The following is a 16674-nucleotide window of genomic DNA, read 5'->3' on the forward strand; positions in this document are numbered from 1 at the left end:
GACGGGATCGGGTGGTCAGGCTCGCTGGATCGATGCTCATGATATTATTCACTGGATTGTCTGGCGACAACAAAGAAGTGCTTACCTGTCTGTTGATTACATACCAAAGAAGTGCTTACCTGTCTGTTGATGACAACAAAGAAGTGCTTACCTGTCTGTTGATGACAACAAGGAAGTGCTTACCTGTCTGTTGATGACAACACGGAAGTGCTTACCTGTCTGTTGATGACAACAAGGAAGTGTTTACTTGTCTGTTGATGAGAACAAAGAAGTGGTTACCTGTCTGTTGATGTCAAAACAAAGACGTTCTTACCTGTCTGTTGATGACATAACAAAGAAGTGCTTACCTGTCTGTTGATGACAACAAGGATGTGCTTACTTGTCTGTTGATGACATAACAAAGAAGTGGTTACCTGTCTGTTGATGACAACAAAGAAGTGCTTACCTGTCTGTTGATTACATACCAAAGAAGTGGTTACCTGTCTGTTGATGACAACAAGGAAGTGCTAACCTGTCTGTTACAATGTTATCTACCTCATTAACCTTGACAGGGCTAACAACAATGTTATATACCTCATTAACCTTGACAGAGTTAACAACAATGTTAAGTACCTCATTAACCTTGACAGAGCTAACAACAATGTTAAGTGCCTCATTAACGTTGACAGGGCTAACAACAATGTTATGTACCTCATTAACATTGACAGAGCTAACAACAATGTTATGTACCTCATTACCCTTGACAGAGCTAACAACAATGTTATGTACCTCATTAACCTTGACAGAGCTAACAACAATGTTATGTACCTCATTAAACTTGACAGAGCTAACAACAATGTTAAGTACCTCATTAACATTGACAGAGTTAACAACAATGTTATGTACCTCATTACCCTTGACAGAGCTAACAACAATGTTATGTACCTCATTAACATTGACAGAGCTAACAACAATGTTATGTACCTCATTAACCTTGACAGAGATAACAACAATGTTATGTACCTCATTAAACTTGACAGAGCTAACAACAATGTTATGTACCTCATTAACATTGACAGAGTTAACAACAATGTTATGTACCTCATTACCCTTGACAGAGCTAACAGCAATGTTATGTACCTCATTAACATTGACAGAGCTAACAACAATGTTATGTACCTCATTAACCTTGACAGAGCTAACAACAATGTTATGTACCTCATTACCCTTGACAGAGCTAACAACAATGTTATGTACCTCATTACCCTTGACAGAGCTAACAACAATGTTATGTACCTCATTAACCTTGACAGAGCTAACAACAATGTTATGTACCTCATTACCCTTGACAGAGCTAACAACAATGTTATATACCTCATTAACCTTGACAGAACTAACAACAATGTTATGTACCTCATTAACCTTGACAGAGCTAACAACAATGTTATGTACCTCATTACCCTTGACAGAGCTAACAACAATGTTATATACCTCATTAACCTTGACAGGGCTAACAACAATGTTATATACCTCATTAACCTTGACATGCTAACAACAATGTTACATACCTCATTAACCTTGACAGAGTTAACAACAATGTTAAGTACCTCATTAACCTTGACAGAGCTAACAACAATGTTATATACCTCATTAACCTTGACATGCTAACAACAATGTTACATACCTCATTAACCTTGACAGAGTTAACAACAATGTTAAGTACCTCATTAACCCTAACAGAGCTAACAACAATGTTATGTACCTCATTAACCTTGACAGAGCTAACAACAATGTTATATACCTCATTAACCTTGACAGGGCTTACAACAATGTTATGTACCTCATTAACCTTGACAGAGCTAACAACAATGTTATGTACCTCATTAACCTTGACAGAGCTAACAACAATGTTATATACCTCATTAACCTTGACAGGGCTAACAACAATGTTATATACCTCATTAACCTTGACAGAGTTAACAACAATGTTAAGTACCTCATTAACCCTGACAGAGTTAACAACAATGTTAAGTACCCCATTAACCTTGACAGGGCTAACAAGAATGTTATGTACCTCATTAACCTTGACAGAGCTAACAACAATGTTATATACCTCATTAACCTTGACAGGGCTAACAACAATGTTATATACCTCATTAACCCTGACAGGGCTAACAACAATGTTAAGTACCTCATTAACCTTGACAGAGCTAACAACAATGTTAAGTACCTCATTAACCTTGACAGAGCTAACAACCATGTTAAGTACCTCATTAACCTTGACAGAGGTAACAAGAGCACCTGCAAAATAGAAGAGACATAATATATACTCAAAACATCTTGCAGTACCTTGGAGATCGTGCTGACATCTCCCTATGCAGATGACATAAGACAGCTACACCACGTGTCGTTGATACTATGCAGTTTCGTGGGAAACATTTGGGTTTTGTTGTTACGAAGCCCAAACAATTTGGCCGATTGTTTGGTGTCTCTTTAGGGAACTTCTACTGTCAACTGGGACTCTGTTTCAGCTTCACCGGCTGAGAAGAGCAAGGCATGTTTGGGGGTGATGTGTCTCATCCACTGTCAATTGGGATTCAAACTCGGGTCCGACGGCTGCCAAGGGTGTGCCTGTAACACAGGTTAGAAAGTTACATGTGTGACTAGCGTAAAATCACCTCCTCCGGACTAATGAAACGTGTAATGTTTGTTTGTTTGTTGTTTAACGACGGACGCAGCAATATTCCAGCTATATGACGGCGGTCTGTTAATAATCGAGTCTGGACCAGACAATCCAGTAATTGACATCATGAGCATCGATCCACACAATTGGGATATGTTGACACGCATCAACCAAGTCAGCGAGCCTGACCGCCCTATCCCGCTAGTCGCCTCTTACGGCAAGCACAGTCGCCTTTTACGGCAAGCAAGGATTGCTGAAGACCTATTCTACCCCGGATCTAGAAGTGTAATGGATTGACCATTAACGAAGAATTCATATCCGCACGACAACGAGTCGTTTAGTTCTTAAATAAACGTACAAACAGGTGTGAGCACTTTGCCTAATTACACATCAAATAGGCGAGTTTTTACGTTTGTAACTCATTAAACGCAAATATAATTGAAGTCAGTTCTTAGTGAGTGAGTGAGTATGGTTTTACGCCGCTTTAAGCAATATTCCAGCAAGACCACGGCGGGTGACACCATGAATGGGCTTCACACATTGTACCCATGTCGGGAATCGAACCCGGGTCTTCGGCGTGACGAGCGAACGCTTTAACCACTAGACTACTCGACCGCCCCAAGTCATTTCTTAAATAGGAGGGGGCATGGGTGGCCCAGTCGTCTAAGGCGCCGCGATTCGCTGTGCAGAGTTGCGTCTCTTAGGCACGCCAAACCTATGATTGACAAACCTAGAAACGTCTGAGACCTGCATCACTTCGGGCTTACCTCCCATATTAAGCTGACACGCCGTGATATGACTGGAATACTGTTAAAAGCGGCGTTAAACCCAACTCACTCTTAAATAGGAAAGGCATTGTGCATATTTTTAAGACGTGTATTGTAGCACAATTGTGCTTATAGCATGACTAACCCGGTAATTAATCCTGTGACTACGAGGGCGTAACGTTACGAGTATGGTTGACGTGTTTCAGTGACACCCCTGCCGACCATTACGCCACCATCCACGACGATGGTGATGCGGGTGAGGAGACTGTGACACGCCATACCAACGATGATGGCTGTCAGTAATGGGCGTGGAAACAGGAATCGCATAAACAACATGTTTTACTCAAATTATTTGAAATATTGAAGTGTTTTTCTGATAGTGGTAAGGAAAGCCTACATTTTGAAAAAGTAAATTTTGAAAAAGTTGTGTTTTTGTGTACTGGGAAGAACTATTTATATATGTGTTTTTAGTAAATAGTTGCCATATTGTCAGAAGGGTTGTATTCCTGGTAGCAAACCCGGGTACACTCCCAAATGTCAGTCAACAGATTGGAAGGTACCAGAACGAAGGCACCGAGACCAATGGGGAGTTGGGCAACTTGCTACTTTGGATGCAAGTGAGTGAGTGAGTGAGTGAGTGAGTGAGTATGGTTTTACACCGCTTTTAGCAATATTCCAGCAATATCACGGCAGGGGACACCAGAAAAGGGCTTCACACATAATACCCATGTCGGGAATCGAACCCGGGTCTTCGGCGTGACGAACGAACGCTTTAACCACCAGACTACCCGACCACCCCCATTGGGACAAAGCCATGCCAATGTATGCATATCTGATAGAACGGCGACTAAAATTATATATGCGCCGTGAACCTGGTGTGCCAAGTGCCAACACTCGTCACGGCAACATATGATACAAGTCAAGTCATCATACGAATTTCATATTACAAAATACCTATCAACACAAAACTAATTTCTTTTATAAACGTATGTTACTTATTTGGGGCAATACGTAATGAGGAATAGCTTCATGTTGTGTCGGGGCGGTCGGGTAGCCTAGTGGTTAAAGCGTTCGCTCGTCACGCCGAAGACCCGGTTTCGATTCCCGACATGGGTACAATGTGTGAAGCCCATTTCTGGTGTCCCCCGCCGTGATATTGCTGGAATAATGCTAAAAGCGGCGTAAAACCATACTCACTCACTCACTCACTCACTCATGTTGTGTCTGATACGACAAATTCGGATTTCATGCATGTAGTTGTAGGCAGTGTGAGATAAACCTTCATATTATCTTCACAACCGTTTTTATCAGCGAAATGACCCGTAAAGATCCGGGGTAGAATAGGTCTTCAGCAACCCATGCTTGCCGTAAAATGCGACTGTGCTCGTCGCAAGAGGCAGCTGACGGGATCGGGTGGTCAGGCTCGCTGACTTGGTTGATGCATGGATCGATGCTCATGATATTATTCACTGGATTGTCTGGCGACAACAAAGAAGTGCTTACCTGTCTGTTGATTACATACCAAAGAAGTGCTTACCTGTCTGTTGATGACAACAAAGAAGTGCTTACCTGTCTGTTGATGACAACAAGGAAGTGCTTACCTGTCTGTTGATGACAACACGGAAGTGCTTACCTGTCTGTTGATGACAACAAGGAAGTGTTTACTTGTCTGTTGATGAGAACAAAGAAGTGGTTACCTGTCTGTTGATGTCAAAACAAAGACGTTCTTACCTGTCTGTTGATGACATAACAAAGAAGTGCTTACCTGTCTGTTGATGACAACAAGGATGTGCTTACTTGTCTGTTGATGACATAACAAAGAAGTGGTTACCTGTCTGTTGATGACAACAAAGAAGTGCTTACCTGTCTGTTGATTACATACCAAAGAAGTGCTTACCTGTCTGTTGATGAAAACAAAGAAGTGCTTACCTGTCTGTTGATGACAACAAGGAAGTGCTAACCTGTCTGTTGATGACAACAAGGAAGTGCTTACCTGTCTGTTGATGACAACAAGGAAGTGCTTACCTGTCTGTTGATGACAACAAGGAGGTGCTTACCTGTCTGTTGATGACAACAAGGAAGTGCTTACCTGCCTGTTGATGACAACAAGGAAGTGCTTACCTGTCTGTTGATGACAACAAGGAAGTGCTTACCTGTCTGTTGATGACATAAATAAGAAGTGCTTACCTGTCTGAAGATTGCAATTAGGTGGTGTGTTAAGACGTTCACATATTCATGTATATTTTACAAGAGAAGTAGACACAGAAGTGGAACCCCTTCTCCATGTACATTGCAGGTCATTTAACACCGACCAAGACACTCATCCTAATTGTGCAGTGTCACTCTGAGTAGCATGATATGTAGCTAAAAGGTGTGATCAGAAAAGTATCTTAGCATGATGCATAATGTCTACATTACTGGACACCAACAACATCCAGTCTGTCGCAGTGTCACTTGACGAGGAGAAAGCTGGGGTGCAACATCGGACTGAGGTAAGGGTGGTGTGTTATACTGGACTGAGGTAAGGGTGGTGTGTAATATTGGACTGAGGTAAAGGTGGTGTGTAATATTGGACAGAGGTAAAGGTGGTGTGTAATATTGGACTGAGGTAAAGGTGGTGTGTAATATTGGACTGCGGTAAAGGTGGTGTGTAATATTGGACTGAGGTAAAGGTGGTGTGTAATATTGGACTGCGGTAAAGGTTGTGTGTAATCTTGGACTGCGGTAAAGGTGGTGTGTAATATTGGACTGCGGTAAAGGTGGTGTGTAATATTGGACTGAGGTAAGAGTGGTGTGTAATATTGGACTGAGGTAAGGGTGGTGTGTAATATTGGACTGAGGTAAGGGTGGTATGCAATATTGGACTGAGGTAAGGGTGGTGTGTAATTTAGGACTGCGGTAAAGGTGGTGTGCAATATTGGACTGAGGTAAGGGTGGTGTATAAAATTGGACTGAGGTAAAGGTGGTGTGTAATTTAGGACTGCGGTAAAGGTGGTGTGTAATATTGGACTGCGGTAAAGGTGGTGTGTAATATTGGACTGAGGTAAGGGTGGTGTGCAATATTGGACTGAGGTAAAGGTGGTGTGGAATATTGGACTGAGGTAAAGGTGGAGTGTAATTTTGGACTGAGGTAAAGGTGGTGTGTAATATTGGACTGAGGTAAGGGTGGTGTGCAAACGTGGACTGAGGTAAAAGTGGTGTGTAATATTGGACTGCGGTAAAGGTGGTGTGCAATATTGGACTGAGGTAAAGGTGGTGTGCAATATTGGACTGAGGCAAGGGTGGTGTGCAATATTGGACTGAGGTAAAGGTGGTGTGTAATATTGGACTGAGGTAAAGGTGGTGTGCAATATTGGACTGAGGTAAGGGTGGTGTGCAATATTGGACTGAGGTAAGGGTGGTATGTAATATTTGACTGAGGTAAGGGTGGTGTGCAATATTGGACTGAGGTGAGGATGGTGTGCAATATTGGACTGAGATAAGGGTGGTGTGCAATATTGGACTGAGGTAAGGGTGGTGTCCAATATTGGACTGAGGTAAAAGTGGTGTCCAATATTGGACTGAGGTAAAAGTGGTGAGCAATATTGGACTGAGGTAAGGGTGGTGTGCAATATTGGACTGAGGTAAGGGTGGTGTGCAATATTGGGCTGAGGTAAGGGTGGTGTTCAATATTGGACTGAGGTGAGGGTGGTGTGCAATATTGGACTGAGGTAAAAGTGGTGTGCAATATTGGATTGAGGTAAGGGTGGTATGTAATATTGGACTGAGGTAAGGGTGGTGTGCAATATTGGGCTGAGGTAAGGGTGGTGTCCAATATTGGACTGAGGTAAGGGTGGTGTGCAATATTGGACTGAGGTAAAAGTGGTGTGTAATATTGGACTGAGGTAAGGGTGGTGTGCAATATTGGACTGAGGTAAGGGTGGTGTGCAATATTGGACTGAGGTAAAAGTGGTGTGTAATATTGGACTGAGGTAAAAGTGGTGTGCAATATTGGACTGAGGTAAGGGTGGTGTGCAATATTGGGCTGAGGTAAAAGTGGTGTGTAATATTGGACTGAGGTAAAAGTGGTGTGCAATATTGGACTGAGGTAAGGGTGGTGAGCAATATTGGACTGAGGTGAGGGTGGTGTGCAATATTGGGCTGAGGTAAAAGTGGTGTGTAATATTTGACTGAGGTAAGGGTGGTGTGCAATATTGGACTGAGGTAAGGGTGGTGAGCAATATTGGACTGAGGTAAAAGTGGTGTGTAATATTGGACTGAGGTAAAAGTGGTGTGCAATATTGGACTGAGGAAAGGGTGGTGTCCAATATTGGACTGAGGTAAAGGTGGTGTGCAATATTGGCCTGAGGTAAGGGTGGTGTGCAATATTGGACTGAGGTAAAGGTGGTGTGCAATATTGGGCTGAGCTAAGGGTGGTGTGCAATATTGGACTGAGGTAAGAGTGGTGTGCAATATTGGGCTGAGGTAAAGGTGGTGTGCAATATTGGACTGAGGTAAAGGTGGTGTGTAATATTGGACTGAGGTAAGGGTGGTGTGCAATATTGGACTGAGGTAAGGGTGGTGTGCAATATTGGACTGAGGTAAGGGTGGTATGTGATATTTGACTGAGGTAAGGGTGGTGTGCAAAATTGGACTGAGGTGAGGGTGGTGTGCAATATTGGACTGAGCTAAAAGTGGTGTGCAATATTGGACTGAGGTAAGGATGGTGTGCAATATTGGACTGAGGTCCAAGTCACCGAATATTCGCTGACTCGTCACCGATCGGTCTCAACCATTTGCAAAACATTTCGCCGTATCTGTGGTGAACAGTTGTCGATCAATCAGTGCAAAACCTATAGCTGATTGATCGGCGATCATACCCTAATTCCAAATATGGGCAGAAGTAGTTGTACCGGTCTCAGCGGTCGCCAGTCGGTCGCGAAGGAAATCAGTCACCAAGAGGTTGCATCGCGGTCGCATTGTCAGTGTGACTGTAGTTTTATATGCGTAATACAAAGACATTTATGTAAACTAAATTTTTCTCACTGTTCACTTTTCTTTCCTATTCTATTCTTTGCGTCTGTTCCGTTCATGTTTAGTACAAGCTGTAAATCAATAGTGTAAATATCTGGGAGAAGGTATCTTAAGTTGGAGAACTTGTATCCAAACCCATTCACTTTTGTGAATAAAATATGTTTAAATCAAGCCACATTTCCCGACATCATTTTGACAGTAAATCCGGTATGTCGATAAATTATCAATTTTTTCTAAACTTAGTTGTTGCACTTCCTTTGAAAACAATTCATTGCATTTTGGCCTTCGGTAGTTGGTATCGAATATATTTCCAGAAAAAAGAAATGCTAATGACAAAAAAACAACCAAAAAACATCTTCAAGCTTCTTTCATGTTGCCATGTGTAGTTGACAAGCCATGCCTTCGCATGTGTTTGTGACGGGCGGCACCGATGGAGCAGGATACGCTCACCTTTTCGCGAACACCTAGTGTCATCACTATTTGATAGTGATTCATAAACACATGATCATGATAAAATCGGAATCGTACAATCGACTCCGCGTTATGAAAAGATTTCTATTGGATATTGAAAGGGTTTTGTTGCTTTATTTATGCCATTTGATTGTGAAAAGGGTAGATGTTTTTCTTCTAAATGGTAACTTTGCCAATTAATGGAATTTGTGGACAAGCCTGACCAAAAATATCCTACTCCAACGCAGCAAAGGGTAATAATTCCTACTTCTTCACTCAAATGTTAAAGAACGTCGCCTTCTGCCGGGGGCACTCACTCTTGTAAGGGGGTACTCTTCCAATCACTTGCTTTGGGCTATTTCCACTCATCTAGAGTGTCCTTGTCTCCCCCAAGTCTAAACCAGAGCTCAGGTCGCAGCCCCGGTCCGCAGACCACCGTCCGAGCATCATAGCGGCTCCAGGACCCTCGCCTAGCTCTCGGTCGTTCCCTCTCCTTGTACTAAGCTAGCACCTGAGCTCAGGTCACAGCCCCGGTCCGCAGACCACCGTCCGAGCCTCATAGCGGCTCCAGGACCCTCACCTAGCTCTCGGTCGTTCCTTCTCCTTGTAATAAGCGAGCACCAGAGGTCAGGTCGCAGGCCCGGTCCGCAGACCACCGTCCGAACCTCATAGCGGCTCCAGGACCCTCACCTAGCTCTCGGTCGTTCCTTCTCCTTGTAATAAGCTATCACCAGAGCTCAGGTCACAGCCCCGGTCCGCAGACCACCGTCCGAGCAGCAGCGGCCCCAGGACCCTCGCCTAGCTCTCGGTCGTTCCCTCTCCTTGTAATAAGCTAGCACCAGAGCTCAGGTCGCAGCCCCGGTCCGCAGACCACTGTCCGAACCTCATAGCGGCCCCAGGACCCTCCCCTAGCTCTCGGTCGTTCCCTCTCCTTGTGATAAGCTATCACCAGAGCTCAGGTCACAGCCCCGGTCCGCAGACCACCGTCCGAGCCTCATAGCGGCCCCAGGACCCTCACCTAGCTCTCGGTTGTTCCCTCTCCTTGTAATAAGCGAGCACCAGAGCTCAGGTCACAGCCCCTGGTCCGCAGACAACTGTCCGAGCCTCATAGCGGCTCCAGGACAGCACCTAGCTCTCGGTCAGCCCTTGTCTGTGATAAGAATCAGTCAGCTCCCAAGTTCGTGCCAAAACCATTATGATGTATATGTATATTAAATATGTTGCATTCTATCATTGCTTGTTGTGTTGGCACAAATCAAGTGTTAAAGAACGTCGCCTTCTGCCTTGACAAATTCGGCTGACCTGCACCTCTTTGAGACTCCTGGGTGTGGGTACTGTTGGTAACATGTTTGTTGTATATCGATACTGTATCTGTTTTGTTCTGATAATTTTTAGTTTTCTGCTTTCAGAAATTGATAATATTTTACTGGCTGTTTCGGTAAGGAAATTCTATCAGCTGACCGTCTTTCAGAAATAGGGTTAGTTTGGTTTCGCTCCTGCGGGCCTAACCTCAGTTCCAGTCTTAATGAGTGAGTGAGTATGGTTTTACGCCGCTTTTAGCAATATTCCAGCAATATCACGGCGGGGGACACCAGAAATGGGCTTCACACATTGTACCAATGTCGGGAATCGAACCCGGGTCTTTGGCGTGACGAGCGAACCCTTTTACCACAAGGCGACCCGACCGCCCCTGACGTGATAGTGAGTGAGTTTGGTTTTACGCCGCTTTTAGCAATATTCCAGCAATATCACGGCGGGGGACACCAGAAAGGGGCTTCACACATTGTACCCATGTCGGGAATCGAACCCGGGTCTTTGGCGTGACGAGCGAACCCTTTTACCACAAGGCGACCCGACCGCCCCTGACGTGATAGTGAGTGAGTGAGTTTGGTTTTACGCCGCTTTTAGCAATATTCCAGCAATATCACGGCGGGGGACACCAGAAATGGGCTTCACACATTGTACCCATGTCGGGAATCGAACCCGGGTCTTCGGCGTGACGAGCGAACGCTTTAACCACTAGACTACCCGACCGCCCCTGACGTGATAAGTGACTACATAATTGAAATGCATATCAAGGTGACAAAACTGCTGATAAACCTTAACCCAAACCTGCTTTAAGTGTAACTAAATATCTTTTCAGGTTCCGATTTAGGATTAAATATGTAGTTTGAGGTGTATGTCTCGCTCCTTCTGCCAATTGTCGTCACTATGCTTGAAATACGCAAACAGCCGTTCGGACCAAAAATGTGTGAACAGTTTTGCAACCAAATAGAAGGACAGACATTGTGCTTCTATTCAGCGGACAAGTTATCTTGCCGAGTAACTGGTGACAGAAATTACACCAAAGCTGATGATGAACAGACTCTCCCTGAAACTACAACCTTGGTAAATATGTTTGTTTTGTTTGTTTGTTTGTTGTTTAACGCCTCACTCAGCAATATTTCAGCTATATTACGGCGGTCTGTAAATTATCGAGTCTTGATCAGACAATCCAGTGATTGACATCATGAGCATCGATCTACGTAAATGGAATACGATGACATGCATCAACCAAGTCAGCGAGCCTGACTACCCGATCCGTTAGTCGCCTCTTAAGGCAAGCAACCAAGCTCAAGACCTATTCTATAGTGAGTGAGTGAGTGAGTGAGTGAGTGAGTGAGTTGGGTTTAACGCCGCTTTTAACAGTCTTCCAGTTATATCGCGGCGTGTCAGCTTAATGTGGGAGTAAAGCCCGAAGTGATGCAGATCTCAGACGTTTACCACTTCAGTGAAACCCACGAGCACGGGTATTGTGCTGACAAACCTAGAAACATAATCGGGGCGAACCGGGATTCGAAACCACAATCATAGGTTTCTGGCGTGCCCAAGGGACGCATTTCTGCACAGGGAATCGCGGCGCCTTAGACGACTTGGCCACCCGTGCCCCCCACCTATTCTATATGTGTAACTGACCCAATCGGGAGATATACTTCGTATTTGGTCAGATAATGAGACGGAGGGGTATCAGGTGAAATATCCCAGCTTGTCATATTAAGCGACTAAACTTCACCGGGTGGTCATGTTCGGCCTCCGTGGTCTGGTGGGAGAGCGTCGGGCCGTTAGAGCGGAAGGTCCGGGGTTCGATCCCCAGCCGCGTCATACCAAAAGACGTTTAAAGAGGGTACTTGTTGTTACCCTGTCTGGCACTCGGCAATAAGGGGCTAAAACAAGGATAGGTCGGCTCGGAGTCAGTATACTGTGTCTGAGTGTGGTATTCATGTTAAACTGCAGCATGGTATCTCAGTGTGCTAGCACTATAAATCGGCATCAGTCCGGACTGGTACAAGCAGCCACACACACACACACACAACACACACACACACACACACACACACACACGTACATGTACGTCGCTATATAAGTGCAATAATCTTGGACGCGACGTTTCACCCTATTTCACCTCACCTTGTTAAGGCTGAAGCCTACTGTTTTCTATTTAGATATTTAGATACATTCAGTTCAGAAGGAAACGTACAGATATCGAATCTAAAAGTGTGTGAGTCACAGTGGTATATTCTGCAAGCAATATAATTATATATTGTTCCACTTGAGAACCCTATGTGCAGTAGTAAACAATGTACAGTAAACTACGGTTATAACGAACTCAAAGGGACCACTAATTTTGGTTCGTTATAACCGTAGTTCGTTATAAGTGAGTGAGTGAGTATGGTTTTACGCCGCTTTTAGCAATATTCCAGCAATATCACGGCGGGGGACACCAGAAATGGAATTCACACATTGTACCCATGTCGGGAATCGAACCCGAGTCTTCAGCGTGACGAGCGAACGCTTTAACCACTAGGCTACCCGACCGCCCGAGTTCGTTTTAGTATATATACAGCATATATACAACAAATGGCCGGGACTAAAAAATAAGTTCGTTATATCGGTCAGTTCGTTATAAGCGTGTTCGTTATAACCGTAGTTTACTGTATTGAAGTTGTACGTTGTACCTCCAGCGTGGTAGTGTTATGGATGCAACAACCACAAGCTGCCAGCAGTATTCCCGACTCGTACACAGCAGGAATAGAGGATTGCAATGTGCGGAACGTAAGTAGAAAGATATACCGTATTCGACATAATAAGCGCCCAGGGCGCTCTCAAAATTAGAAATAGGGGGATCTTATTGGTAACTCCGCAGTAAAAAGTGTTTTGTTCTTGTCCTGTTATTTAAACGCGTTTTGGTGCCTAAATATGTTTGTACCCTAAATGAGTTTGAAATACCGTATTCGATATAATAAGCGCCCAGGGCGCTCTCAAAATTAGAAATAGGGGGCTCTTATTGGTAACTCCGCAGTAAAAAGTGTTTTGTTCTTGTCCGGTTATTTAAGGCATTTAGGGCAGGCAACACTCCCACTATGCTGAAGGGGATCGGGAGGCTGTAATTAAATAAAAAACCGACAATTTTTTTTACGAAAATCCTTATCTCCTCAGGTTTTACACAGCACAAAAAACGTTTTGACATGTAATAAATAGCGTTCTCAATACGATAAACCAATGCGATAAACTTGGTGTCAGGACCCGAAAAATATGCATATGTAACCGCCTGCCAGGAACTACTTTCAAGCTTCACTATGAACCACGCCTTCTTTCTCAATTAACCTTAATATGCTCGTTTAGGGGTTTTCCAGTGTCTCGCTCTGGGTCTGTAGACAAACATGGCTGCAAGTCATTTGGCACTATTTGATAAGTTGGGCGGTTTAATCAAACACTGTATTCATACGCGCTTTCTAAAGCTACCTCATTGCTTGAAATAAGGTCTTAACCACCCAATATTTTAAGAATATAGAAATATGATAAATATATTGTCACCCTCGCACGTTTCCGTATATTAAATATCTGGAAATAAATGTCTCGAATTGCTTAAAGAAACCAAATAATCTGCTGTAAGATTATTTTTTATGACCACGGCCATAATACCGATTTGCTATTTGCGTTCTAGGCATCTATGGTGCGGGGAAATGGAACCCGGATGTGAGGACTAGCCTACTGATAGCCCCCTCTGCCGAGCGCCTAAAAGCCCCATTCTATAAATTCAACATTATGAACAATTCAGGACAGAGACTTGCACTATGGGGTGGAGAGAACGAGGAGATACTTGACATAGCCTACAGTTCCAGCCTCAAGGCGATCGTTGTCGCGCAAGGAAAGGGGGACTTGATTGCTATCAATGTAAACAGTGGAGAAGAAACGATTATAAATCAAGGGCGTCTTAATTATCACATCGCCGTTGATGATGTCAACAAGTACATATTTGCAGTTGGTGTCTCACACGAGGACAGTGTCTTCTATCTTTTCGAAGGGATCGACATCATTAGGATGAAAACTGATGGCAGTTCATTCGCAGCTGTTTCCACTGCCCCATCGGCTACCACTTCAGATATGGTTGTAGACTCAACCAGAAAGAAATTTTTTATAGCCATGCCCCATAAGATCTTTTTTGGTAGATACACGGGAAGGTCTACTGGACATTTCCGTGTAGAATCCTCAGGCAAAGGTCAACTAGCGTTTGATGTGGATGAAAACGTCTTGTATTATAACTGGGGACGAAATATGTATCAAATGTTGATCACAACGGGAAAGGTATCTAAGATCGTGTCACTCCAGTGTCGAATGGTTGACATGTTATATTATTCTGGACTTCTGTATTACACGTGTGCTGAGGACATGGATATTCATGTCATGAATGTTGTCAAACGAAAATCGGAGACTTTGAAAACAGGTAATGACCTAAATGCGCATGAGAGTATCATTTCTCTAATACCATGACAATAGTGAGTGAGTGAGTATGGTTTTACGCCGCTTTTAGCAATATTCCAGCAATATCACGACGGGGGACACCAGAAATGGGCTTCACACATTGTACCCATGTCGGAATTGAACCCGGGTCTTCGGCGTGACGAGCGAACGCTTTAACCACTAGGCTACCCGACCGCCCCACCATGACAATAAAAACCGCGTGTCATAGTCGCAATCGTACAACGTACACTGCTTTTGGCAGAGATGACCTTTGATTAGGAACAAATATGGTAATGTGGCATTTGGTATGGATTCTGATGTTCTATGAGCTTATGGTATAATGACAAAGTATTCCACTTGCAGAAAAGATAATGGCTTAATTACCCAGTACTTCACTTCCAGATAAGATAATGGTATAATTATCCAGTATTCTACTTCTATACAAGATTATGGTATAATTGAGTGAGTGAGTTAAAGTTTAACGTCACATCGGCAATATTTCAGCCATATCGTGACGATATGGTACAATTACCCAGTATTCTACTTTTAGATGGGATAACAGTATAGTTATCCAGTATTTTACTTCTAGATAAAAAAAATGATGTTATTGCCAGGTACTTTACTTTTAGACCAGATAATGATATAATTATCCAGTGTTCTATTCTTTTATAGATAATGGTATAATTATCCAGTATTCTACTTCTATATAAGATAAAGGTATAATTGCCCAGTATTCTGTTTCTAGATAAGATAATGGTATAATTACCCAGGACTACTTCTGGATACGTTAATGGTATCCTACTTCTATATAACATAATGGTAAAATTACCCAGTACTTTACTTCTGGATAAGATAATAGCATAACTATCAAGTATCCTACTTCTATAAAACATAATGGTATAGTTACCCAGTACTTTACTTTTAGATAAAATTATGGTATAATTGCCCAGGACTTTACTTCCATATCAGTTAATAGCAGTTCTTTACTTCAATATAAGATAATGGTATAATTACCCAGTACTTTACTTTTAGATAAAATTATGGTATAATTGCCCAGGACTTTACTTCCATATCAGTTAATAGCAGTTCTTTACTTCAATATAAGATAATGGTATAATTACCCAGTATTCTACTTTTAGATGGGATAATGGTATAAGTGCCCAGTATTCTACTTCTATTTTAGATAATGGTAAAATTACCCAGTATTCTACCTCTATATAAGATAATGGTATAATTATCCAGTATTCTACTTCTAGATAAGATAATGATATAATTATCCAGTACTTTATTTCTAGATAAGATAAGGTATAATTACCCAGTACTTTACTTCCATATCAGATAATAACAATTGTTTACTTCTATGTAAGATAATGGTATAATTACCGAGTATTTTACTTCTATATAAGATAATGGTATAATTACCCAGTATTCTACTTCTAGATAAGATAATGATATAATTATCCACTACTTTATTTCTAGATAAGATAAAGGTATAATTACCCAGTACTTTACTTCCATATAAGATAATAACAAATGTTTACTTCTATGTAAGATAATGGTTTTATTGCGCTTTCATGATGAATAAAAATCTAGTCTGTCATCTTGAGTATGTTTTATGGTTTGTTCACATATGAAATAAAAGTAAGGGGTATGTTTGCTTGAGGTGAAACTAGAGCAAAATATACCAATGTGTGGCTCTGAAAGTACGTGATCTAGGTGGCAAGAACATTTCCAAAGAAATCAAGCTCCAAAAGGGAGTGGAACAACATGAGTAAATCTGACATTCGTCGACTTATCACAAGCATGCCTCGAAGGTTTTTACCCGATATTAGTGACGTTGGCTGCAAATTTCGAATTTGTCCGCCGACCTCTTTAACGACCTAGTACGCCACCATCTCATGACACCAACCATTAGAACCCATCATATGTGATCATCTACTCCACAGCAGACATGATCATTTCCATTTGCCAATACCACGTAGATCACTGTAACTGTAATAC

General features: G+C 42.6%; 1 protein-coding gene and 1 long non-coding RNA gene across 3 annotated transcripts; both read left to right on the forward strand.

Moving 5' to 3' along the window:
• The first annotated feature begins 1461 nt into the window (after nt 1-1461).
• Nucleotides 1462-3854, forward strand: LOC125379270. The gene is made up of 2 exons (XR_007220657.1): nt 1462-2621; nt 3636-3854. It is a non-coding gene; the product is annotated as an uncharacterized LOC125379270 (long non-coding RNA).
• Nucleotides 3855-5197: 1343 nt separating this feature from the next.
• Nucleotides 5198-16260, forward strand: LOC124117151. 2 transcript variants are annotated; one of them, XM_046478895.2, is made up of 4 exons: nt 5198-10370; nt 11036-11280; nt 12894-12984; nt 13877-16260. In XM_046478895.2, exons 2-4 carry the CDS (start codon nt 11104-11106, stop codon nt 14701-14703), a joined length of 1095 nt encoding a protein of 364 aa, XP_046334851.2. In that variant the 5' UTR covers nt 5198-10370; nt 11036-11103; the 3' UTR covers nt 14704-16260. The 2 variants fall into 2 exon arrangements, with proteins under 2 accessions (XP_046334851.2, XP_046334852.2); XM_046478896.2 differs by lacking the exon at nt 5198-10370 and having other exon boundaries at nt 10830-11280.
• The last annotated feature ends 414 nt before the right edge of the window (nt 16261-16674 follow it).

Source organism: Haliotis rufescens, unplaced genomic scaffold (genome assembly GCF_023055435.1).
Source record: "Haliotis rufescens isolate VD_foot unplaced genomic scaffold, xgHalRufe1.0.p SCAF_14, whole genome shotgun sequence".
NCBI lineage: Eukaryota > Metazoa > Mollusca > Gastropoda > Lepetellida > Haliotidae > Haliotis > Haliotis rufescens.

What these genes read in the sequence shown, in the direction of transcription:
- LOC124117151 (XM_046478895.2), top strand. Translation starts at nt 11,104, where the DNA reads ATGCTTGAAATACGCAAACAGCCGTTCGGACCAAAAATGTGTGAACAG. An exon ending in TCCCTGAAACTACAACCTTG is followed by an intron (nt 11,281 to 12,893) that starts GTAAATATGTTT and finishes TTGTACCTCCAG; the next exon opens with CGTGGTAGTGTTATGGATGC. An exon ending in AGGATTGCAATGTGCGGAAC is followed by an intron (nt 12,985 to 13,876) that starts GTAAGTAGAAAG and finishes TTTGCGTTCTAG; the next exon opens with GCATCTATGGTGCGGGGAAA.